Source organism: Corvus cornix, chromosome 2 (genome assembly GCF_000738735.6).
Source record: "Corvus cornix cornix isolate S_Up_H32 chromosome 2, ASM73873v5, whole genome shotgun sequence".
Taxonomy (NCBI): domain Eukaryota; kingdom Metazoa; phylum Chordata; class Aves; order Passeriformes; family Corvidae; genus Corvus; species Corvus cornix.
In genome coordinates this window covers 44,405,857-44,429,958 of record NC_046333.1, presented here as the reverse complement: position 1 = coordinate 44,429,958, position 24,102 = coordinate 44,405,857, and the positions used below count along the sequence as shown (strand labels likewise).

At 42.5% G+C, this 24,102-nt stretch overlaps 1 protein-coding gene across 1 annotated transcript in view; it reads left to right on the top strand.

The window, feature by feature from the left end:
* WIPF3 (WAS/WASL interacting protein family member 3) overlaps window positions 1-21,107 on the top strand; it is a 33,980-nt gene extending 12,873 nt beyond the window's left edge. Inside the window, 9 exon segments of the mRNA XM_039549472.1 lie at window positions 46-220; window positions 14,232-14,364; window positions 14,984-15,112; window positions 16,631-16,803; window positions 16,806-17,168; window positions 17,170-17,386; window positions 18,972-19,118; window positions 19,804-19,905; window positions 20,634-21,107. Coding sequence (XP_039405406.1) covers window positions 101-220; window positions 14,232-14,364; window positions 14,984-15,112; window positions 16,631-16,803; window positions 16,806-17,168; window positions 17,170-17,386; window positions 18,972-19,118; window positions 19,804-19,905; window positions 20,634-20,674 — 1,425 coding nt within the window. The 5' untranslated portion in view covers window positions 46-100 and the 3' untranslated portion in view covers window positions 20,675-21,107.
* The last annotated feature ends 2,995 nt before the right edge of the window (window positions 21,108-24,102 follow it).

Genomic DNA, 24,102 nt, shown 5'->3' with positions numbered 1-24,102 from the left:
TTTTATTCTTCCACTTTTCCTTCTCCTCCCTTCCTTCTCCTCAAGGACATAGACTTTGGCTATATTGTTCACAACTGCGTGAAGCTAGAAATCCGAGCGGATGCCTGTGCCACCACCGCCACCGCCACCTCCTCCTCCACCACCTCCACCACCTTCTGGAGGGCCCCCTCCACCACCACCACCACCACCTTCTGGAGGGCCCCCTCCACCACCACCACTGGTAAGACTGACTTTTCATTTCTATGAGCAAAAGCTTAGCTGTAGTAGCCAGCTCAGAGCCCACAGGATTTTGGCATGGATATTCATAGCAAATATCTGGGGCAGATGTTTGTTTTGCTGGCACTGGTTCTTCTGTTCATTACAGCAGTGGTCTCCAAAGTGGGGTGTGTGAGATGATCCATTGGTGCGTGGGATGAAAATACTGGAACTTCATCATACATGTGTACACTTTATAAAGAAATAAACCTATGTATATTGGGGTGCATGCTCAAAATTTTTTTTACTGCTAGGAGTGCAGGATCAAAAAGTTTAGAGATGATTAGAGTGTATATGGTGAGAATTCAGCATTTGTGAATACTTCTCCAGCCACAGGGAATTCATTTTTGTATTGGTAATGGACAGATGGTAAGTATTAGTTTCTTCATCCTTTTTCTTACAGCTCCTATTAAGACTCACAGTGTTCAGCTGTAGGTTTTGCCCTTTCTAGCACAGGGCGTCTTCCTGGGGATACAGCACAATATTCTTTTGTGCATGTGCAGGAACAATTACAGCTTGTAACAGATCATTACTGTGTGTGTCATGAAGTAGAACATGTGCCTTGCCAGCATGTTTGCAATAAGAGAAGGATGCTCTGGGTGAATATTCAGGGTATTACATTTTCATACCTTCACAATCAATTATTGTACCTATGGTACAATATTTAACTATTTAAGTAGTTCCTTGAATTCTGTGATCAATTGGTCATAACCTGTTTCTACATTGAAATTCTTAGACTTTTTTTGAAGGAGTAGAACCTGGCACAGTTGTGTTCAAGTCATAAAATCTCTCCTGACTGTTTTTCATATGTTTTTCTGTCACTGCTGTACTTATTTGCAGAGTATGTTAGTCTCTGTAGCAAAACAGTACATGGTACTTCAAATGTACTTCAAAAGTACTTCAAATTTATTTTTTTTTAAGAGCTACATTTCTCCCTTGCATTCCCTGGCATCTCTGCCTGTTTTGTTCCCAAGAAGGTCAGTTGATTTTGTTTGGTACTGTTCATAATGGTCTTCTGTTATCTTTTTTCCAGAAGGAGGTTTCTTTGCAAGTTTCTCTCTGCTACTTTACAGGCTGAACCATTTTGTAAAACTCCCCATGAGTTGTGGAGATGAGGAGGAGGAGGATAAAGACAGCAAATGAAATAAGCAGTGTTTTATTCTTTTCAGCATTCAGTTTCAACTTTGGCACCATGAGCAGTGTTTCCAATTAGCAATTCTTCTGGGCTGGTACACAACCTATACTTAGATACTGAAATAAGTGGGCTGCATATTGTGAGCAGCTTAATGCTCACAACTGCAATTAAAGTCAACAGAAGCTACAAATGTTCTTATCCTAATAAATTCAGATCAGTAAAGTATGTAGAGACATTTTTAGACTCCTCTAACATATGCCAATTGTAAATGACTTGAGAAAGCTAAGAAGACCCCTATGGATCATTATGAACAAGTTTAGGGTTTTTGTTTTCCCTTCCCTTTTCTGACAACTAAAGCCACTACTGTGATAGGGTTTTGATACAAGAAGGCTTATTTTCATATTTTATTTGGATCATTCTGTTTCAAATGGGGTGGTCTCTGTACAAGACACGCAGAATTTAGAGTCAGCTTAATCTTGGTGACACGATACATACTAGGTGTGTTTCTAATTAATGCCTGATATTAAAGTCTTGCTTTTAATAAGTGTTGATACTAAAAAGAGCATATGAATCAGCACAAATAATTAGTAAAATAGTGTGGCAGAACATTGTTTTTTCCTGCAACAACAACATTACTTTTCCCTGTCAAAACTGAATGAGAGACAGGATCAGGAATCTGCCTGGTGAGTTTAGCAGAAGCACAGAGTAAGAGTCAGCTCTCCAGCTGGAGCCAAGTTACAGAGTAAAATCTTATAGTTGGGGAGTCTGCAAAAACTTGCTACAGATCCTGTTTTCTTTTACTAGATAGCCCTTTGCTAGAAATTGGCATTTGTCTTTTACAGTTGCTAAACTGCCCAGCTGTTGTTACAGCTGCTACAGCAAGATCTACAGTTGGGGGATGGAAGAAGGAAAAATTTTAACAGGCATGTAGCTTTAAGGAAAACCTTCAAAGCAAATAAGTCATTATTTGGCCAACAGCTGGAAAAGTTCCAAAGTAAACAGCACAGTGATTTTTATTATACTGGTATGATTAAACCAGAGTAACATTTGCATGTTAGCAAATAAAAGTTAGGTTTTAATTTCACTATTGATATGCAGGTGAGCCACTAGTTTAACTTACTTGATTTATGTTAAAAGAAAAATGCCTGTGTGTAGGTGGGGGTTTTAGAATCCTGTCGTTTTTCATGATGCTATGGCAGGGGTACCATAGACTTGCCTTGCTTTTCTAGTTATGGATAATAGCCACACTTTCCCCTTGCTTTCATTACCAAGAGATTTTTAGCACATGTAGTCACCACGTTATCTTTTTTCCTACACATTTTCTTCATGAATATTGTGAGCCATGATCCCAAGTAATTTTGCAGTCCTTACTTCATGGAAATTCTAACCACTGTTGGCACGTAGCTTTTTCGTCCTGTTAACTCCTTCCTAAGGCAGAACAAAGGTTCTTTCCTAGTGTTTTCTAAGATTTTTGGCCTTGTTCCTACAGTTCTCTAAGACTTTTGGACTTCCTGATACTCTGTAAGTACTTGTATTGAATTTTATTCACAGAATTTTTTACAAGATAATATAAAGTGATTTGGAGATGGTATTTAAGACATGCTAGGAGCCACCTGTGCCCAACAGCCAAAAAGTTACTGGCTGTAAGAGCAAACTTAAAAGAAAATGATGTGGATTTCTCAGGACGGAATGGTAGAGTGGCTGAGTCAAAATGTAAATATATCTAATTAGATTAATTGAGCATGTCTTCAAATGCCTGCCTTCTGGGGGTCATAGAGATGAGAGGGGTGAGTAGGCAGGATAAAACTGTGCCCTGATGTATTTTCTGGCACTGGCTTACACAATTCAGATCTCTTCTTGTTTCCTTTCCCCCTACATCTTAACAAAGCACACTTAGAAAGGAGGCATAGGGTTTCGTTCCAAAGCTCTTTTAATTTATGTGTATGTCATGTAAGGTTCTTTCATAGAGTTTCTGTTGGTGGTGTTGGGGAAGAGGGTGGTAGGTTTGGAGCTTTTTAAAGCCTTCTGCTCATCAAAATCTTCATTTTATTCCCCCTTTATTTCTTTTACCGCTCTTGCCTTTAAGTTTGGCATATGAGGCAACCAGGTTAGTTTTGGTTTGCCATATTTTCTAGAGTTGGTGCCACCACCGAGACTGATTAAAATTTTTCTTCACCTAATTTCCCAAGAAAAGGACCAAGAGATAATTTTGCTTTGATAAACCCTGTTCACTTATTACATGCAGTGAGGGCTGCTGACTGCTGTGTAGCCTCTGTATATGTGAATCTCTAATATTATCATCAGTCATCACCTATCAAAATGTTCATATTGAAGGAAGTGTGGATGCATAGCAGCCCTGCTGGGTTGTGCCTTACTCAGAGATGTTGGTTTAATGATTCATGTTTTTGGAATTTAAGAAAGTACTTCTGTTCTCTTTAGAATTGTTATGATTAAAGTCTTAGCATAGGAATTAACCCCCAAAATCACAATGGATAAAGCTCATAAAGTAGCACCAGGTGTTTATTTGCTGCCTTGTGGCACACTAGAAACTAGGATAGCAGGAAGAGAAAGTAATATGCTTACTTTGGTGATAGAAATGTGAAACTTGAAACAATGATGAATGCTACACTAGCATGTAGATGAATCTGAATGATTACCTCATTCTTATTTAGTTAAAATTTAAAAAATAATTAAAACCAGAATTACTGTTGTAGACAAACCTGTCGGTGTTTACCAAGTTTATTATTCTCATCTTATTTTCTACTCTTGTAATACAAAATGCAGAAAAGCAATTTCTCATGATACAATGCTGCGATAAAAGCATAATTTACACAGAGGAAGGATTTCCAAGGTTCAGAAAAATATCACCTGATAGTTTTCCTTGGGGGATGTTTTTTTCCCTCCTTCATGCAGTTGTTAGATTGAAAACCTTGCTGAGCTGTTTCCTTCAGCCTTCCGAAGAAATTCAGAGAGCTAGAGTGTTCATCTGAAGTTGTGTGGGAGTTGGTTTTGCTCCTATGACATTTAGCACTACTGTTCTTTGGAAAGAGAACAAACAACATATGAAAAGCATCTTGGCTGAAGATAACGATGATTTATGTTATTTTGATTTGGTCTTACCAAATATAGTATGAGTGAATGTGCACATACGAGCACTCATATGCATAAATTTTTGGTCATGCTTGCTAATTATTTATTGTAAAAATTAAAGTAATTTCTCAAGTTTTTATTCAGACCCCTAGACATGCAAGTGTAATACTGAAAGAACAGAATCATGCATGGTGCTAATTGCAAAATATGTAGGAATGTGTTTATTAAAATTTTATCTGAGCTGTAAGATCATATTTAGTACTTTGTCATGGAGTCCCTAGGCCAGGAGATACTAAAGCACAGTATTTATTGCTGGTAGGTAAAACACACCAAAGTGAGAAAAAGTGCAGGCTTGGTAATCTTGTTGGTGACTGACTGATCATACAGACTGTGCTAAGGGCTGGACAAAGCACAGCTGAAATTTTTGAGTGCCTTGTTCCAGACAAGATAAAGGATACTGATTTATAGTGTTTTAATAATATATCATATCTCACACCAGTCTGCTTTCGTAAAGAAGTGAGAGGCAATCATGTAGGAAAAAAAAAATGCTGTGTCTTTGTGTGGTTTATTTGACTTAATTTTCAGCTGTTGGAAAATTGAGGTTGCATAGCTGCGGCATCTCAAAGTGTTGCTGCGGTTGCCTTCTACTCTTGTAGTCAACAAATACAGAAAGGGTAAGTGGGAGCTGTGAAAGGTGGGGAAGATGAAAAGAAAACATAAATACTAGGCTGGCATTGCTCTGTTTCATCTGGACAGGTACAGGGCTATGGACTGCATATAGTTCCTAGGTGCTAATCTTCTTGAATGCTTCACTTGAGAACTCTAAGGTCACAGTTTTTAATGTATTTAGATGTTGAATTCTGTTTTGCAGGTTTCTTCGTAATGTCATTTGTTCTACGAGTCTGAATGGAATGGAAAGCATTTGAAGAGCATTCTTTCTCTTTGTTTTTCATCTGTGTAATATACAAGTATGGAAATTGCAGAGTAGAGTTACCAGCTGTAAATGATTGAGCCCAGGTACCAGAAGCAGCCTAGCTGCAGAGAACTAATAGGTTAATTTACCATTCTAATCACAAAGTAATAATGCCCTTAAAAGTCAGTACTCCATCTCTAGTGTATGCCGTGGCTACATATTAAATTCCATCTGTCAATTAATATTATACTTTTAGCCTTTTAATTAAAAGAGAACTCAGAATAATAGCAACACTTGAGTAGGACTTCTCTGAATGGCTGGAAGGTGAGAGTGCAAGAAATGCTAGTTTCTCATTATTCTCTCTTGGGTTAACCATAATTTTGTGTGAATGCTAAAAGGCATTTCAGAATGATCAGTGGCTTCTGCACAGGTAACTGGGTATGAGAAATGGCCTAGTGTTCTCAGGGAGAGATTAAATTGTGATGTGTGTAGGTTGTTACACGCTGAAATTTTTGTTGCCACTACTCATGGCATCCCTTGTCATCCTGGGGACTCTGCTGTGGTAGACAGAGAGAATAAACAGTGCTAGTGTCACCAGCTCCCATGGCGATGTTTTCAGCCTTGTACTGTTTGATGTTTTCATTGCAATGCCAGGCCCTCAGATTTTCTTGTTTATGTAAGAGCTTTCCTTTCTTTTCATTGATGCAGAGGCAGGCATGGGACTTTGAATACCAAAAACTTAGAAATCAAAAGATGAAATTCAAAATTATTTTTTGAAGCCAGTCTCAAGATATTTTTGGTATTTGACTTGTGGTCTTTCTGGACTGCTGGGAAACACTTTTAGAGTTGTTTAAATTTTATACTGCCTCCATTTTGGTGGCTTCTGTTATTGCATGTTTTCTTTTAGTGAAAGAATAGTCAGAATTTGCATTTAAAATGTGGGTGTCAGAAAGTTAAATACCCACAGAAGAGCTCAGCAGGTATAAATGATCCTACTGATTCTGTTGCATTTTTTGTATTACAGTACAGAAATGGAGCAACCCACACTAGCAAACCTTAAGTACACCCCAGTTAATAAGCCCGCTGCTCCATCTGAAGCAGGAGCAATTGAACCCTTCAGTATACAAGATTTTATATTACCTGATACAGCGGTGCTAGCATAAAGTGCAGAGGGTTTATTGGGTGCAGTGGCATTGATTTCTGATGGTGTTTGAAATGAGCACTAGGAATACAGATTTAGAAGAAAGTTGCTCCTGCTATGCTGGGTTTTGTGTTCTGTTCCCTGCCATTGTGTGGGCTGGTAACTTCAGGCAGGGTAGAGCAGGCACCAGGCTCTGCTAACACTGAAAGGCCTCACTATTTGGGACTAAAGCCAGGACTAGGCGGTGGCTGTAGCACCAGGAAGAGATCCATAACAACTTTTGCACTGCTTCCCTAGCTGGGAGCTGAGAAACAAGGTCGGTGTAGACACAGCCTATCTAAGCACACACATTGCTCGATGACCTTTTCAACCTGGCAGGTTCAGACTGCAGAACTTCGTGCGATGGAGACTGAGATCATGGTTAATCAGTACTGAGCTGGGTGTAGGTGGAATTGTCAAGTGCTGGTCCTGTAATTCTCTTGAAACAATGATTTCTTCAGCTGCCAGAAAGCTATTTGGCAGGTCCCCTCGTGTGGGCTCCCTCAGAAAAGTTGGCTGGAGAGTGACCCCTCACATGGGGAGCATTTGAAGCTCAGCTTGCTAGAAGGCTGAGAGTTTGCCGTGTTTGCCCAGGCAGACCAGGTGCCAAGAATTAATTAGTTTTGTCCTATGCTACACAGCAGAAACACAAGAAGTGGCTCTGATCTTGCAAATGACTGTGGAGGTAGAGTTGTGCACAGTGGCGCGGTCTCCCACAACTAAAAAGCTTTAAATCAGAGGTCAGGGCTCTCTTATGAATAGAACCAAAACTGTCAGGTACCAGATCTCCCAAGCTTCTTTAGAAACAAGCAGTTCAAAATATTTAAGATAAAAGAAGACATCTGCTTTGTTGTTGAGACTTGTTGCATTTTTCCTTAAACTTGAAGGGAGGATTATTTTGATTATTTTATTTTGCATTTGACAGTGCATGAGTGAAACCACACCTGATGCACATGTAATGTAAATACAAGAAGGATGACAATGTTATCCTCTATGGTAGTTCTGTTTGTGTTGTGCTGGAAACTGGGTTTTTTATTTTAATAAGCTCCTTCTTTTTGTTGCTACTTTTCTTGGCACATTCCTGATGGAGACTTTAGATGCTAGTTCAAGAATTCTTTGTAAAAGCAATGCTCTTGCCTCCGGGGCAAATTGTTTCTGTTGAAAATGTAAATTCATTAATTCCTGGCATAATTCTAAACTAGTAATAGTGAATTGTTCTTGGGATCAAGTTGCAAATTCTTCTGGGGTTTCAGATTTCATGTTGAGCTACAAATGCATAGATGACTTTTATAATCCTGTGCTATGTCAAGGAAGACATGCTGGTCATCTTACAGTGAGATTTCTGGTCAACTTCCATGTTTTACTTTGTTGCAGAACAACCTCATTCTTTTAATAAAAAGTTATGACTTTGTAGTTTGTTAGACAGTTCTGGCATCTTACTGGCAATATTATTTTTTTCCTGTCAGTTCTGCTTTTGAAAAGGATGCAGTCTTTGAGGAGCTGAATTCACTCAAATACCTTCGTCCTGATGGTTACAGGAGTCTCCTTATGGAGTACTTGTGGTCAGCAGTTTGTGGTTAAGTGGAAGGAAGCTACTGAGTAAGTTGCTTGCAAGCAGGTCTCCCCTGTTCCTAGTCCACTCTTTTTTATCATCAGTGTTCCCAGAAGGGTATTTTAACAGACTCTTGCCCCTTGGGGCCCCTTACTCAAGGTCTGTGCCCGTCCAGACTGTTAACGAACACCAACTCAATGCCTGGCTTTCCTTCAGAGGAGCAGGAGATTTATGGCTGGATAGGGACCCAGTCATCATCTCTCCCTTCATTCTCTCCTGCTTGGAGAGACTTGTGGTGCCATATGGGCAGTAAGAACACTCATCATCTTTCCTCAGATGCTTTACCAACCCCAAACAAGCTGTGTTTTTCTCTCATATTCTCAGCTATCTCTGATATGATGCGCATACTGCATTACGCAGCTAGCTTCACCTTTTTTGTCCTCTTTCCTGAAAAATCTGTGCTTGTCCACACCAGAATTTCAGTTATTGTTAATATAGAAATAATATTTGGAGAATTTTGTTATATTTCCAGTGGTTCCTGCACTTCCTTGATGCTTGATACATCCTTTATTTAAGGTTTTAGTTGTCTCTCACTGTTGATGAACATTTTCTTTGACCAGACCTGGCACTATCATATTACTGACTGCATTGCCTACCCAGATATTGCTGGTTTTGCCCTCTCTGCTGTTTTAGATGCTGGTTTTAATTGTCCATTGACAGGTTTGTAGGCTTTTTCTCTTGTATTTTTTAGTTTAAATTGGGTCTCTGAATCATGACACATTGAATGCCAGACAAGGCCAGGACTGGCTCAGGAACTCTTCTTTTTTTTTTTTTTTTTTCATGAATATATGTCTCTGTGATCAAAATATCCTTTGTTCGCTATTTATCTTGCTGCACTGTCTTTCTCTTCCTTAAAAGCCAGACCTGAGGTGTTTCATGCTGCAGTGGTGAAGATCACTTGCCTCAGTCTAGATCTATGCATGTTCAGCTGAGCATAGCAGAGAAAAATAAGAAAGCAAGGGTTTCTTAAGGGGTGTCCTCAAACTCTTCTTTCACTAAAATATATGATGCTTATGCCTTCTGCCAGTACCTGTGCTTAATCTCTGCATTGAATCTGGGGGGTTTTGTCTAGGGGGGAAAAAGTGGTAATGGGAGAGAGGAAGATTAATTGCCACCAGATTCATAGAAATAATTTATATTGTCAGCAAGAGAGAGGTCTCCTTCTGCCCATAATAAAATGCTGATGTCAATTGTATTGATTGGGCTTTAATTTTATCATTATATGTCTCACAAAATAGTTAGGGAAAAGCTAAATATATTTTGACTTCTTTTTTTTTTTTACCTAGTTCAGATAAATAATTTTATACACAGGTGTCTTTCCAGTGTTTCCTATAAAATGTGACCAAGAGAGAAAATCTACTGTGATGATACAATTCATTGCATGTCAGGAGAGTAAATACTCAGTACTATTAAATTCTCTGAATAAAAGAGTATGTAGTGCCTTTGGATGAAATAATGCTTTATTTTATCTTACTTATGGCTCCTATCTAATTTAGAGTTATAGTATTGGATCATCTTTTCACATCACCTGATGGGTTTACTCTGAAAGAAAGGCCCATGACAGCCTGGCTATTGGGTTGTCCAGAAGGCTAGAGGTACATTTTTCCTGCAGCTGTCATGTTTATGTAGATCTACATTACCCTGAAGTACTTACAAATTCATTAAAGAGCATATTTCAAATCAGAGTAAATATAATCCACTTATGGGACAGAATGTATGAACTGCGACTGAACTACCTGTCCAGAGTCCAGAAGATTTCCCCTTTTCTGTATGTAGGGGTACTCTTTAAAATCTGAAGATTATGATTAGTATTAATATAAACTTTTTCAAATGGCTGGTGCCTTCTGCATTTACGTCACTTTAGTATCTGAGCACGTATACCTCTTAAATATTTTAAGTATTGTAGGAGCCCAGAGGGTAGGTCGATGCTCCCATCTGTCTTGCAGGATGTAAAGTCACATTCTGAAGGTGATGCAAATATCACAGCAGAGTGTACCCAGAAATGGAGCTCACTACCATGCATTTCAGTCAGTTTTCCCTAGAAAAAGTCTCTCAGTTCTTAATTTGTCTGATACAACCCAATTTAGGGTGTTAAGATTGTGATTATTCAGGGTCAAACCTGGAGTGGTCCATGTAGAGAAAGTGTAAAAATACAGAGTTGTTCTTCTAAACTGAACAATCCACTTCTACAGAACTCCTAACTGGAAGAAGCTCTTACAAACCACTGGCTGTGCCCCTCCACCACAGGGTACTGCACATCAGCAAGTAGCTCTGCACAGGACCTGGTGACGTGCTTCACAAAAACCACTTCGGACAGAGAGGATCCAGCCTTGATCCAGACACCAGGAGATTGATACTCTGCTGTTGTCTGCAGCTTGGCTGTTTGCATCTCACATTAATTCACCAAATACCTGTCTCTGCTGCCTGAGTCCTCACCACCATTTCCCAGCACAGGTTGTGGTGTGCAGGCAGACCACCCCCAGATAGACTTCACAGCTGACAGTCCAAACCAAGATGCTAAAATCTGAGCTGTTGCCTCCAGTGTTTTGAACACTGCTTTGGCTCTTTCTTTTGCATCTCCAGGTTTCCACAATGTAATTTTAAAGATCTGGAGACCAGAACAGAACTTGTGATTCCGTTTTTGCTCACACCATTTTTTCTGAAAGGATGAAATATATTGGAGGACTATGCTATCCCTCTTTGCCACACTTGCTCACTCAGGCTTGCTGCTGGAGCCCCCTTCCAGGTTCAGGCTTGTGGCACTTGGAATGCAGGCTTTAATTTCAGAGATATGACCAGTGTTTGTAATCCAGTCATTTTCAGTTTTACATTTGACATTTCCATATTGTGCATTTTTTTCCCTTTCCCCCCTCCACCTCAGCAGTAGGGAAACATGTTTTGGTTTGTTGTTCTTTTCAAATGGCCACAAGCTGCAGTGATTTAGATATCTCTGTATATTCATGCTGTCCTCATTTGTATCTCCATTAATCTAAGTTACCAGCTTCAAATTCTGAAATATTTATTTCCAACATTGATGATTTACAGTCTGAAACATCACTCTAAAAAAAGTGGTTTGATGGTATTTTCCTATTTTCATGTACTTTGAAGACCTGACAGATAGCCTAAACATTAATCCTATACTTTACTGAATATCACAGCTGAGTGTGTAATTTAGGATACTAAAGACAAAACGTGATGGAGTTGGGTGAGATGAAAAGGAAGCCATTCTTATGTTCAGGCTATGTGTGGTTTGTTCCATTCTGTTTCTAAGTATGTACTGAACGTGACGTTCTTTGTGTCTGAAATAGTAGCAGAATAACCTAGTGGTTGCTAAGGTAATGAGAACCCACCGTTCCCTCACCAATTCCTGTAAATAAAGTATGGAATTTAATTTCACTCTGTTACCTGAGGCAGCTCTGGCATCTGATAAAACAAATGATCTTCACATTCTTCTCCACTTCCCTTCTGATTTTCATTGAAATACTGAGATGCTTCTCTTTTTGTAAACAAATGAGGCTGCCCTGCAGATGGTGGGGTAGAAAGTAGCCTAAGAATTACATCTTTTGTCTTGCAGCTGTTTTCCCTCTGTGACTTAAAATGTATTTGTCTTTCTGCTGAAACACTTCCTATTGCATGTGATCACGACTGAAGATTTGACAGCCATAAGAGTTCCTCTTTCTGTTTTTCTCTTGATGCAGAACTTACGTGTTTATTATCTGTGCTTGTGCTGTGCATTGCAAGCACAGCATGAGTGTGAATCCAAGATTTATTTCTTCATCAAAGAAAGGAAGGTTCTCTCAAAAAACAATATGGTAAATCCAGGAATTTGCAAATGCAAGACACCAGTAGATGAGTGGGCGAAATACTTACCTGGTGGAACAATTCTTGGCAAGGGTTATCACTGGCCTTGGGAGTGCAAACAAGAAATCCACAGGAGCTTTGACCACTCTGCAACCAGGCAACACTACACCCCAGACCATCTTGACTTTGTAATGGAAAAAGAGAATCCGTATCAAGCTACTCGGCAGCTAATCAATCATCCAAGTCCCAGGCTGGGCACAGAAGATTGTATCTCTCACGTATATGAGGAGGAAGAAGAAACAGCTGGGGCATGGGATGGAGCCATGCTTGGAGTAAGAGGATCTATTGTAAGAGAGAGGCAGCTTGTTATGCTGCATTACAGACCGGCAGAATAATATTCCTGATTTTTTATATGACAGATTTTTGTCTTCCTTGTGTTACATTGATATCAAGTCATGGGTCACTTGCCACAGGTTGCCACAAGTGGGTTATTTTAGCCTAATAGCTGTCTGGATATCAAGACCGTATATTCTAACAGCCTGTCTGCCCAGACAAGTAGATCTGGGAGGTGAAGTGGACAGCTGGTATAATATATGGACACTTGAACCCGGAAATGAAAGACAGCTGCTGGATCTAATTTTAAACATAGCCCTTGATCAGATCCCTTTAGATCTCCTGCTTGTCCCGCTGCAGCAAAGTCATTAGTGGGAGCAAAGAGACAAGAAGTTGAAGATACTGGTAAAGAGCTTTCGTGAGGAAGGGAATCACCCCTGTTCCAGTTATGGTATTTCCATTTTTCACAGTAAGTATGGCCAGCTCCCAGAGAAGGGCAGTGGAAATGGTTTGTGGCTGGTACGTGGTCTAACACTCCCGACACGGGCAGCTCTTCTGGGGCCTCTTATGGCCAGTGGGACTCCCCGTTCTGCAAGTTCGAGGCAGACAGCGCTATTTCAAACGAAGAAACTATACAACAGAGCGGGAGGTTTCCTAACATTTTAAAATAATACATGGTTACCTACCAGCCGGGTTGTAATTCCGAGTTTTTACATCAGGGCTCGGGCATGCGGCGGCGTTAGCGGCGGCCTGGAGCTCCATCTAGCGGGGCACGGCAAATCCCGCTGGCCGGGTTTGGATTTTTGCAGCAAGTACAAAAATAACCACGAATGATATCGTACCGATAGAATTCTTCACTTGGGATTAGAGAGTTAGACACATTATTAATTCAGCAGCTGGTTAAGTGTTTTCAAGTTTCTGTTTTGCTTTCAGAATGCCATTACCAAGCTGGGTTGGTTTTGGGGGGGGGGTTTTAAAGTGTGACAGTACTGTTCTGCTTTATTACAACTATGATGCTAAAATTAAGGGCTATGGAAACATTTCTGGTACTCGTTCTCTTTAGGGAGTTAGCTAACCTCTGGGAATTTTGGAAGCAAGCAGAACATTGCTCCTCTGATGTGAAGATTCCCCTCTATTAGACTGCTCTGTTAATCACAATAGGTTTAGAAATAACAGCTTTGTTCTTTATAACCTGCTTTTAAAAAGTGAAACATCCAATCTTTTTAAAAGATTTTTTTCAATATATAAAACAAGAAACTTGATGAAATAAGAATAACGAATAAATGTTGTTTGTATGTTTGTTTTATTACAAAATTTTAAACTGTGACTTGACTTTACATTTACCAAGCTTGGTAAGGGTAGAAAAGTTACTAAAGTATAATTGTATTATTCTAAAGACATTCTACTTAAACTGGTGTTAATCTCCAATACAGAGATGCAGTCTAAATAAGTTAATTATCACATTCAAATATGAATGCAGCATGCATTTATCTATCTTTTTTCCTGAGCAGAGTAGATAAAACAGATATTTATTATAATGTGACATATAAAAATTTTGATGCAAAGCACTGTAAATTGTATTAAAAGAGCTGAGAGAAGCAGTCGGAGCTGGAGTTGTGGGGCAGAAGCCATAAATGGCCAAATGAGGTCACATTTCACTTGAGCATGCCTCCTAATTTGCTTTCAACAGTATTAGCCCAACTACTATTAGATCTGTGTGATATTTAAACTTTCAGCTTTCCTGCCGCCTGCACAACCAAGTGCTGTTCCCGTTGGCTTGACTCAAAGGCTTGGGAATGACAGCTGCCAAGGATGGCTTATTTCAAATCTTCTATCCCGTGTTTGCCTGTGTATCCTTTCTAAACATGAGTTTTTGTTTGTACCTCCCCATCTAAACTCTTATTGTCAACAGGCAAGCTCAGAGATACCAAAATTGCGAAAGGAAGACCAAAAAGCCCGAAACGCACTCTTGGCTGATATCCAGCAGGGAACTCGCCTCAGGAAAGTGACTCAAATCAACGACCGCAGTGCACCACAGATTGAAAGTGAGTCTGCTCCTCAGTAAGGCCCTGGGGGAGCTTTGCTGAAGCCTTGGGTGTGGGTGGAGGTCAGATGGACAGTTTCAAACTGAAGGGCAGGTTTGAAGGTCAGCAAAGGTCTGCATTATCATATGGCTCTAGGATGCACAGCAAGCACACTTTCTAAACGTGCATCCTGCTCTGAGATCAATGACTGTTAACACTTCATGGTAAGTCTCTACCTGGGTATCACCTTAACAGGCATTCCTTGTTCAAAAAAAAAAAAAAAAAAGAATGATGAAATCCTTGAGAGTTTTTCAATAAAATAATTGTGGGAATTGTTGGCTCTAGCAGAAGAATTTTTCTTTATTAGAGTAAAAGAACAGAAAATGTTGAAAATTTCTGGAAACATAAATTTAATACTAGGCCTAACACAACTACTTCTGGTCATGATTTGTGTGAGATTGAAGAGCACCAGAGGGTGCTGTGCTCCAAGCTACAGGTCAGAGAGTGATGGCAGTTTCTGTAGTAACAGTAGAGGGAGAAGTCTGGCCTTGGCTGTTTGGTGGTGCCAAGCCTTAGCAGTCTCAGGGCAAGGATAAAATTATTTTCTGATAGACCCTAGTTTTTTTATTCTTTTTAACAGAGCCCAAAGGAGCTAACAGAGATGGAGTTAACCCAGCTGTTAATAAAGCTGGCCCTCAGCAGCCTCTGGGAGGTTTGTTTGCTGGTGGCTTTCCTGTTCTCAGACCAGCAGGCCAGAGGGACATGACAGGTAAGGGCTCCATTTGTATGAAAGCGTAGCTGGGGGACAGTGATTTGGGATGAAAATACTTTAGGGTTAGCTTTAGTGACTGATTCTTATTGGGTTGGTTGTTTGGTTGGTTTGTGTTTTGGTTTTTTGAATGCTTAGTTCATCATGTGACCATGGAGGGCTCAATTAACAATGTGATTGAAGCTATCTTTCTAGATCTCAGGTGCCTTATTCCTTAAAATGTAAATAAAAAGCTATCTCCACACTTGGTGAGAAAGAGATTAAATAGATCTCTTTAACTGAGCTTTTTGCATTATTTTAATTAAAACTTTTAATTGTTTCTTGAATACAGTATTGAAATCTGAATGTACCCGTTTCAGCACAAATGGCAAAGTCATATTTCCTTCCCTCCATTAGTGTATATTTCTATGGTATTGCAGTCTTGTGTATTACTTTCAAGATTCATATTTATGATTTTTGCCCTCTGGATTTTATAAAGTATAGCTTTGATCCAGCAAGGTAATTTACTGACCTGAAAAAGAAGAGTATTGTTGCTTCACAATGACAGGAGGAAGGCAGATGTAGGAGCCCCACTCCTGCTTTCACCTCGGGAAGTGCCAGCATCAATGAGGGATGACTTTTACAGTCACAGTAATGACCTCTGGCACTGCTGGGCAGCTGGTGCCTGCTCAGGCAGCACAGAGAAAAGTAGTTATTTGCAGGGAAGACAGAACTTGGCTCTACTTGAAGGTTTTTTGCTCCTGAAAGGCAAGCCCAAGATGCCCAGCACTGTATGTGATGAGGCTTTTGACACAGCTTCAGTGGCAGTAACTACTTTGAGTTGGTCTTAAAAGCACGGCCATGCCTATCAGACTATGTGAGTGTCAAATGAGATGCCTTTTTGACATCTTGTTTTGTGATAAATCCTTGACATTTACTCAGGAAAAGACATTTTGTAAGTTCAAGAATCTTCAGGCATCTGCTGTTAAAAAGGAAATACCAGAACCTGTGCCTTCCGGAAAGCCTTTGAAGCATTGCTTTTAAAAATCTGGCTTTTATCCGTGGAGTTGAGATTTCTGTAACATTTGTGTGAATTTTTTGATCCTGAGTAAGTACTCGACTTGAAGGATGCCAGCTGATCTGTGTCAAACTGCTCCTGTACTTTTCACCGGGACTCTCGACGCCCAGTGGGCTGTACCAGGCAGATGAGGCTGGTGTGGAGGGCCCCAGACTCTGCAGAAAAGCGCCTTCTTAATCTGTTTCATTCTGCAAAAGCAGAGGAACAGGGAGGGGAGCAGGGTCTCTCAGCAGGTCGTCACATAACTAAGCAGAATCCCCGGTGCCCACTGGAATACATCACCTCCTAAGCCCCATTACAGCACGGGAAACCTGTTGGGTATGCGGTGTTCGGGGCGAATTAGTTTAATGCCTCCGGCTATCCACTGGGGAGGTGAAGATGAAGAGCTTGCCCTTGTCGCTGTTCGGTCTGAGGAGTGGGAACGCAATCCAGGTGTGTAACATGTGGTATCTGGTTTCCAGGAGGGAAGCCTGGGCAGCTTTCCGGAGTCCGAGCAGCAGCCCCTAGACCCTCCGCTCCGCCGAGCAGCGGCGCTGCCAAGGCGAACAGCAACCCCTCGCACCCGGCCGAGGCTCCAAGGGCAGCTGTCCCACCGGAGCCTCCCGGCACCTCCCGAGCCACCGCGGGAGCCGGCCCGGGCGGCCCAGCCTGCCCGCCCCGCCTCCACCGCCGTCCGCCGCCAGCAAGCCTTCCCTCACCTTTCCCCCTCCTCCCCCTGTGCCCCCTCCGGCCGACCGCCCTGCCAAGGGGGTGACCCCCGGCCCTGCTCCTCCGCTCCCTCCCCCTCAGGCTGACAAACCCGCCAAGCTTCAAGCTGGCACTTCGCACCCGCCCCCGCCGCCCCCTCCTCCTCCTCCTCCTCCTCCTCCACCGCTGCCCTCCGTGCCCCCCTGCGGGCTGCCGGGCAGAGCCGCCGAGCTCTCTGCGGCCGCCGCCCCTCCAGCCGAAGGAAGGGACTGTCCCCCTGCCACGCCGCCGCCCCCGCCTCCTCCGCCGCCACACGCCCACCCCCGCCCCCAACAGGCTCTCCTTTCCCCCCTCCCCGGCCTTCAGCGGTGCTGACGTGCCCCCTCCGCTGCCCCCCAAGTCTCCACACTTGCTGTCACAGTTCCACAAGCCAAGCAACATCCAGTCGCTGCCGCTCCCACCCACCCCCGGCCCTCCTCAGCCCGCAGCCGTGGTGGAGACCAGGAAAAAGAGACCCGGCCGAGGCGCAGGTGAGAGCGGCACCTCTGAAGGCTTCTCCCTGCCTTTGGATTTCCCGGGGGAAGTCATGACTTCGTTCTTCAAGGTCCCCTTCCAACCCAAACCATTCTATTGCACTGATGACTAGAGAGCATGGAGGGGGAGGGATGAAGAGCACACATGGGAGGAATACCTGTAGGTTGCACGGCACGTGATGAACACCCAAAACATCTGGCTTTTTGAGATGTCAGGCAGTTCTTAGCACTGGGCACACATGCCTTATTGTTTAAGCTGCCACTCTGGGAAGTGACATGCTGATCAGTGGAGGCAAACGCTTCGGACCACTGGGCTGCTTCTTGCTTTTGTGTTGGCATTGGTGTGTCTCCAGCAGTGCAGTGGGTGGTACTCTGACAGGCTCAGGTAGGGCAGCAGAGTACGCACCACGGTGTCTGCCAGGTCAGCAGCTGCTCATTTGCCAGCTTGCTCAGGACATCCCTCTACAGCTGTACCCATGCAGAAGCAATACTGGCAACAGCTGGGAAACACTACAGGAGCTAATGAAACAGAGATGGGGCAGCTACTAGCCACAGGTGAGCAAAAGCAAATGTGGCTGCAGCTCTCTGCTGTTCAACAAAGAGAAGCAGCCAGTGCTTCCTGTGATCAAGGCGGTTCCGCCAAAGGTTTCTCTGACTACTTGGGAAGTGGGGTATTAGCCAGTATTTCCTTGAGTAGATGATAGAAGGAAATTTTATTAAACTCCTCTAATGTAATGAAAATAATAAAAAAGATGAGCCTAGATCTGTGTGGGTTTGAGAAATGGAGACAGCTACTTAATAGGGAACATCTGAAAGAGAATGTTCTGTACCCTGTATTTTAGCAGCCGCATGTCAGGAGAAAGATTACTGGCTCCCTTTGAGAGCCAGGGGAAAGGCCATGTAAGTACAGCAGATCAGGTGCCTTGTGGTGGTGATTAATGCTGCTCAGAACTCTCTGATGAACTATGTCGGGATGCCAATTTCTCATGGTAGTTCAATTTGTGCAGTCTCCATAAAATCAGCCTGCCTGTCCCTTGGTTATCAAGGAGGATAAGCAGTTTTGAGAGGCTGATACCTTGGAGGCCTTGGGCTCCCTCCCCCTCACATGGCTCCTGTGGTATATCTGCCAGGTGTAGACTTTGATGGCCCTTGCAACTCCTCAGTGAAACGCACAAGACTAATGGTAATTCCATTGCAGAGCTGCCAAAGTGTCAGAAAATTTTCTTCTAGACATACCACCTGCTGTGGTTGTTTCATTGATTTCCTTTGCATAAAGAGACTGCTTGTTCTTGTAGAAGTGGAAGCATAATCTTCCCTTCCAGACTGGGACAAAACCACACTTCAGAATGTCACACTTTCCTTAGAACTGGAAATGGAAAGTCTCAGCCAACTCCAATAGTGACTTGAATTTAATACTTAATGCTACAAATCGATGGTCAGGCTTGACAAGCAACAGCTATGGGTATGTTTGCCCCAAACACTGCATTCTTTCTGTACCTCCTCCACTTTTGTGTGCAGTTGACTGTCAGGTTTAAGTCATGATGATGTTTATATGCTGGTCTCGTGGGGTTTTTTTTTGAAGGAACCGGTGCTGGAAAGCTGGTCACACCTCCACAGCCACCAGCAAGATCACCAACAACTGAACTTACAAGCAAGTCTGGAGTCTCAGCCTGGGCTACAGCGCATGACCCCTACACACCACTTAAAAATGGAAATATGCACATCATTGGTAATACCATCTAAATTAAATCTCTTGGCCTTAGTTAATAATTTTAGTACCAAAGCTCGTGTGTGTCTCAGACCTCAAAAGTTCACTCAAGACTTTGTCATAGGATTAACAGGGTAGTATAATAGAAACATTTCTGTACAACCTTATACAATGATAGAAAATTAAGGCTTTTCACAAAGGATTTGAATTCAATCAGTAGAAAAGCACGTACTACCTGCAAAATTACTTGAAAATATGAATAGTTCCCATAGTGTGCTTATATTACCGTTCTTAAAACCAGATCTTGGACATTTAGAGGCTTCAGCCATATAGGGCAAAGACCACGAAGAATTATTTTTGTGGTCTGATGAATTGGCCATTCATTCTTGTTTACAGCTACATGTCTTGAAAACCACCAAGGAATACCTCTATTACCACAATACCATCAATGCAGAAAACTGGAACGGCAGCCAGAAGCTTAACTTCAGTTTTAGTAGCAGGCAGTGATTGCAATTAAGGCAGAAAACTTGGAAGGCTCACAGAACTACTCATCAAGATGGTTTTTTATGGAATGAGCCACTATCAATTCCAGGGGAAAATAAGCCAGCATTTTTAATTGAAATTACTTGTGGCAACACTGTTGGGGATTTTTTTTTGAAGTTTCTCTCTAGCAGCCACTAATGTTTATTTCCCTGAAACTTCCCAGATGACTTCGAATCTAAATTTACTTTCCATTCTGTGGAGGATTTCCCCCCACCTGATGAATTCAAACCATTTCAGAAAACATATCCCAGCAAGATACCCAGAGGTAAGTGTGTAAACATGAAAAAATCTGATCATTATCAAGAGGCTTAAGAATGGGGACGAAAAATAAAGAACTGAACCAGCATTAACATAACTGAACTGCTAGCATAGGCACAGAGAGGAATGGGACTTGTCACAGTGGCAACAGGGACCAAAGATATAATGAAAAGCACTTAGTTACTTTAGCATCTTAGCTAAAAACAAATTATGTGGCTGGACATGCAGCCTGTGTTTCTAGACTGCTAAATTTGCAAAGCCTGTGATGTTAAAAACAGTAATGTCGTAGAACAGACTTGGGCAGCTATTGAGTTTGATTTTTTTGTTCGTTAACTTGTGAAATCACAGAGAAAGGTGACTTGATCCGTGTATTCCATCATGTATTTTGATTTAAATCCTATGCATGGTGTTTTACACACCTGAATAACAAAGTGACTTAGTACCTGAATTTTGTCAGGAAAGTGATAAATGGCTGAACCTTGCTTTATTTTTTTTTTCCTCCCTTCTTAACTGAGAAACTTAGAATCAGGTCACTGTTGTAAGAGCAGTTGACCTATCCAGCTTTGAAAATGGGTAGTTGAAGGTGCCAAAAGATCTCATGCCCATATTCTGCTTTTTGTAAAACACGGTCTTCTGTATTATTAGATCTCCAACTTTTAATAACCTTTTGTTATGTTTTGTTTTGTTTCCATGCTAAGGTACTTTGCATGACTTTTCATACCTATCTATTTACAGATCCCTCTAAAAATCCTCCATTAAGAACACATGTGAGATGAGAAGAGTCTTCTGATGCTCTCTGGACTAGTATTAAAAAAGAAGATCAAAATAATATAGAAAACAGAAGGGGGTACCCATTGCAGTGATAGACTGTACTTGAGTCGCAAGTACTGCAATGTTAACATTTCTATAAACTGGAAAAACAGTATCAATGACACCTTTTGAACTGGCCTACATACTACAGGAACGTTAGTGCAGGCTTTTAAATTACTGTATATAGGTGAATATTTTTTAAGCAAAGCAGCATAAAATCTAAATTCTTGTAGTGTTGAAACAATTCTCATTCTTATCATTCTGACAATGTTACCTCAGAATGTTTTGTGCTACGTGCCTGTAATTCTTTTTTCCCCTTCCATCATAATTTTTGGAAATTCTACAGTTATTATTCAGACATTTTTTTCAATGAACTGTCAAACTAATATGCTGTCTTTAGTCTGTTGTTACGTTTCTTCACTTCTTCCATTGTGCCTGTCCTCAGCATACAGCAGGATGTCACTTTCATGAAGAGATGGGCCCACAATCCCTTTCTCATGAAGCGTGAAGAGGAGACGCCAAGGAGCTGTGGCTGCTATTGAGCCTACCTCCTAATGATTACAGATCCTTATAGGGTAGTGTCTGAAGAAGCCCAGCTGGGTAGGGTGGTCATGGACTTGACAAAGATGACAGAACCCTTCCAAAGTGGAGGAAAAGGAAGTTGCTCTATTGTAAGCAAGCAAAAGAAATGGTGCATGTGAATACACATGCTGTGATGAGTGTATGTAAGGACATGTGTCCTGTCTTTTCCTGCCTGCAGAGTGGATATTTACTATTTCTCTGATAGTTTGCCTTTACCCAGCAATTACAAGGCCTTTGGATGAGTGATCCAAAACCTACATTTTAAACAGGCAACTAGAGCTACTACTATTTGCCAGCAGAGAGGATTCATTGTCCAAAACACACCATGTGGAACACTCAGTCCCCAAAGTGGTTTTTGTCTCAAATAGAGTTGGTTGGGAAAAGTAACAACCTAGCAGCAGACAAGACTTGAACTTCTGCTTTTAATATTCAGACCTTGGGTAAGGTCTCTGGATCACAGATGTTCAGATCTGGTCCCAAGATGTCTATTTCTAGCAAGAATTACCCTTACTCCTGTGCAGTTCACTGCATTGGGAGAAGTGGTGCCAGGTCACGGGAGGTGATTCTTCTCCTCTGCTCAGCACTAGTGAGGCCACACCTGTGTGTGGCCACATGTGCTGTGTCCAAATTCGGGGCTCCCCAGTGCAAGGAAGACACGGCCATGCTGAAGAGAGTCCTACAAAGAGCCCCAAAGGTGATGAAGGGACTGGAGCATCTCTCCTATGAGGAAAGGCTGAGAGAGCTGGGACTGTTCCAGCTGGAGAAGAGAAGGCTCAGAGGGGATCTCTTCAATGTATATAAATATTTGAAGAGGGGTATAAAGATGGAGCCAGACTCTTTTCAGTGATGTCCAGTGACAGGACCAGAGGAAATGGGCAGCAACTGCAACACAGGAGGCTCTGTTGGAACATCAGAAAACACTTTTTGACTGTGGGGGTGACTGAGCCTTGGCACAGGTTGCCCAGGGACCTGGTAGAGTCACTCCTTAAAGATATTCAAAAGCCATCTGGACTTGGTCCTGGACAACTGGCGCTAGGTGACCCTGCTTGGCCAGGGGTATTGGACCAGATGACTCCTGGAAAAGCTGGCAGCCATGGCTTGGACAGGTACACTCTTTGCTGGGTTAAGAACTGGCTGGATGGCTGGGCCCAGAGTGGTGGTGAACAGTGCTGCATCCAGTTGGCAGCCAGCCACTAGTGGTGTCCCCCAGGGATCACTGCTGGGGCCAGTCCTGTTTAATATCTTCACTGATGATCTGGATGAGGGGATTGAGTCCACCATCAGTAAATTTGCACATGACACCAAGCTGGGAGCATGTGTTGATCTGCTGGAGGGCAAGAGAGCTCTGCAGAGGGACCTGGACAGGCTGGATTGATGGGCCAGGTCCAGCAACATGACATTTAACAACTCCAAGTGTTGAGTCCTGCACTTTGGCCACAACAACCCCTGCAGCGCTACAGGCTGGGGACAGACTGGCTAGACAGTGGCCAGGCAGAAAGGGACCTGGGGGTTCTGGTCAACAGCCAACTGAACATGAGCCAGCAGTGTGCCCTGGTGGCCAAGAAGGCCAGTGGCATCCTGGCCTGTATCAGCAATAGTGTGGCCAGCAGGACCAGGGAAGTCATTATTCCCCTGTACTTGGCACTGGTGAGGCCGCACCTCGAGTGCTGTGTCCAGTTCTGGACCCTTCAGTTCAGGAAGGATGTTGAGATGCTCAAACACATCCAGAGGAGGGCAACAAGGCTGGTGAAGGGCCTGGAACACAAGCCCTATGAAGAACAGCTGAGGGAGCTGGGGTTGTTTAGCCTGGAAAAAAGGAGGATCAGGGGAGACTTTATCACTCTACAACTACCTGAAAGGTTTTTGTAGCCAGGTGGGGGTCAGTCTCTTCTCCCAGGCAATGACTGATAGAACAAAAGCACACAGTCTTAAGCTGCACCAAGGGAAGTTTAGGTTAGACATCAGGAAAAAATTCTTCACTGAAAAGAGTAATTGGGCAATGGAATCATCAGGGAGGTGGTGGAGTCACGCCGCTGGATGTGTTTAAAAAAAGACTGGACATGGCACTGAGGGCCATGGTTTAGTTGATGAGGAGGTGTTAGATCCTAAGTTGGACTTGACAATCTCAAAGGTCTTTTCCAGCCTAGTTCATTCTGTGATTCTGTGACCTGTAGCCATCCCTTTCAATCCCAACCACCCTTTGATTCCCCTTCTTACAGCTTTTCTGGGTTTCTAGACCTGGGTTATAACACCCCAAGGCAGCACTACAGGCTGGGGGCAGAGTGGCTGGAAACCCACCTGGCACTAAAGGACCTGGGTGTGCTGGTTGACAGTGGCTGAACAGGAGCCAGTGTGTGTGTGCTCACGTGATCAAGAAGGCCAACAACATCCTGGCTTGGGGTTCAGAGGGGACCTCATCGCTCTCTATAACCCAAAAGCATACTGTGCTAATGGGGGGTCAGTCACTTCTCTCAAGTAGCAAGGCACAGGACAAGAGGAAATGCCCTCAAGCTGTGCCAGGGGAGGTTTAGATTCAGTATTTGGAAGAAATTTGTCACCAAGAGTGGTCAGGCATTGGAACAGGCTCCTCAGGGAAGTGGTGAAGTCACCATTTAATAGCTGCAGGTATTTAAAAGACCTGTAGATACAGCACTCAGGGACATGGTTTGCTGGCGGACATGGCAGTGCTGGGTTAATGGTTGGATTCAATGATCTCAGGAGTTGTTTTCCAATATAAATGATTCCATGATTCACAAACTTGAAAAAGAATACTGCTATTCCAGGGTGAGTCTGGTGCAAACAGCTAGGCTCT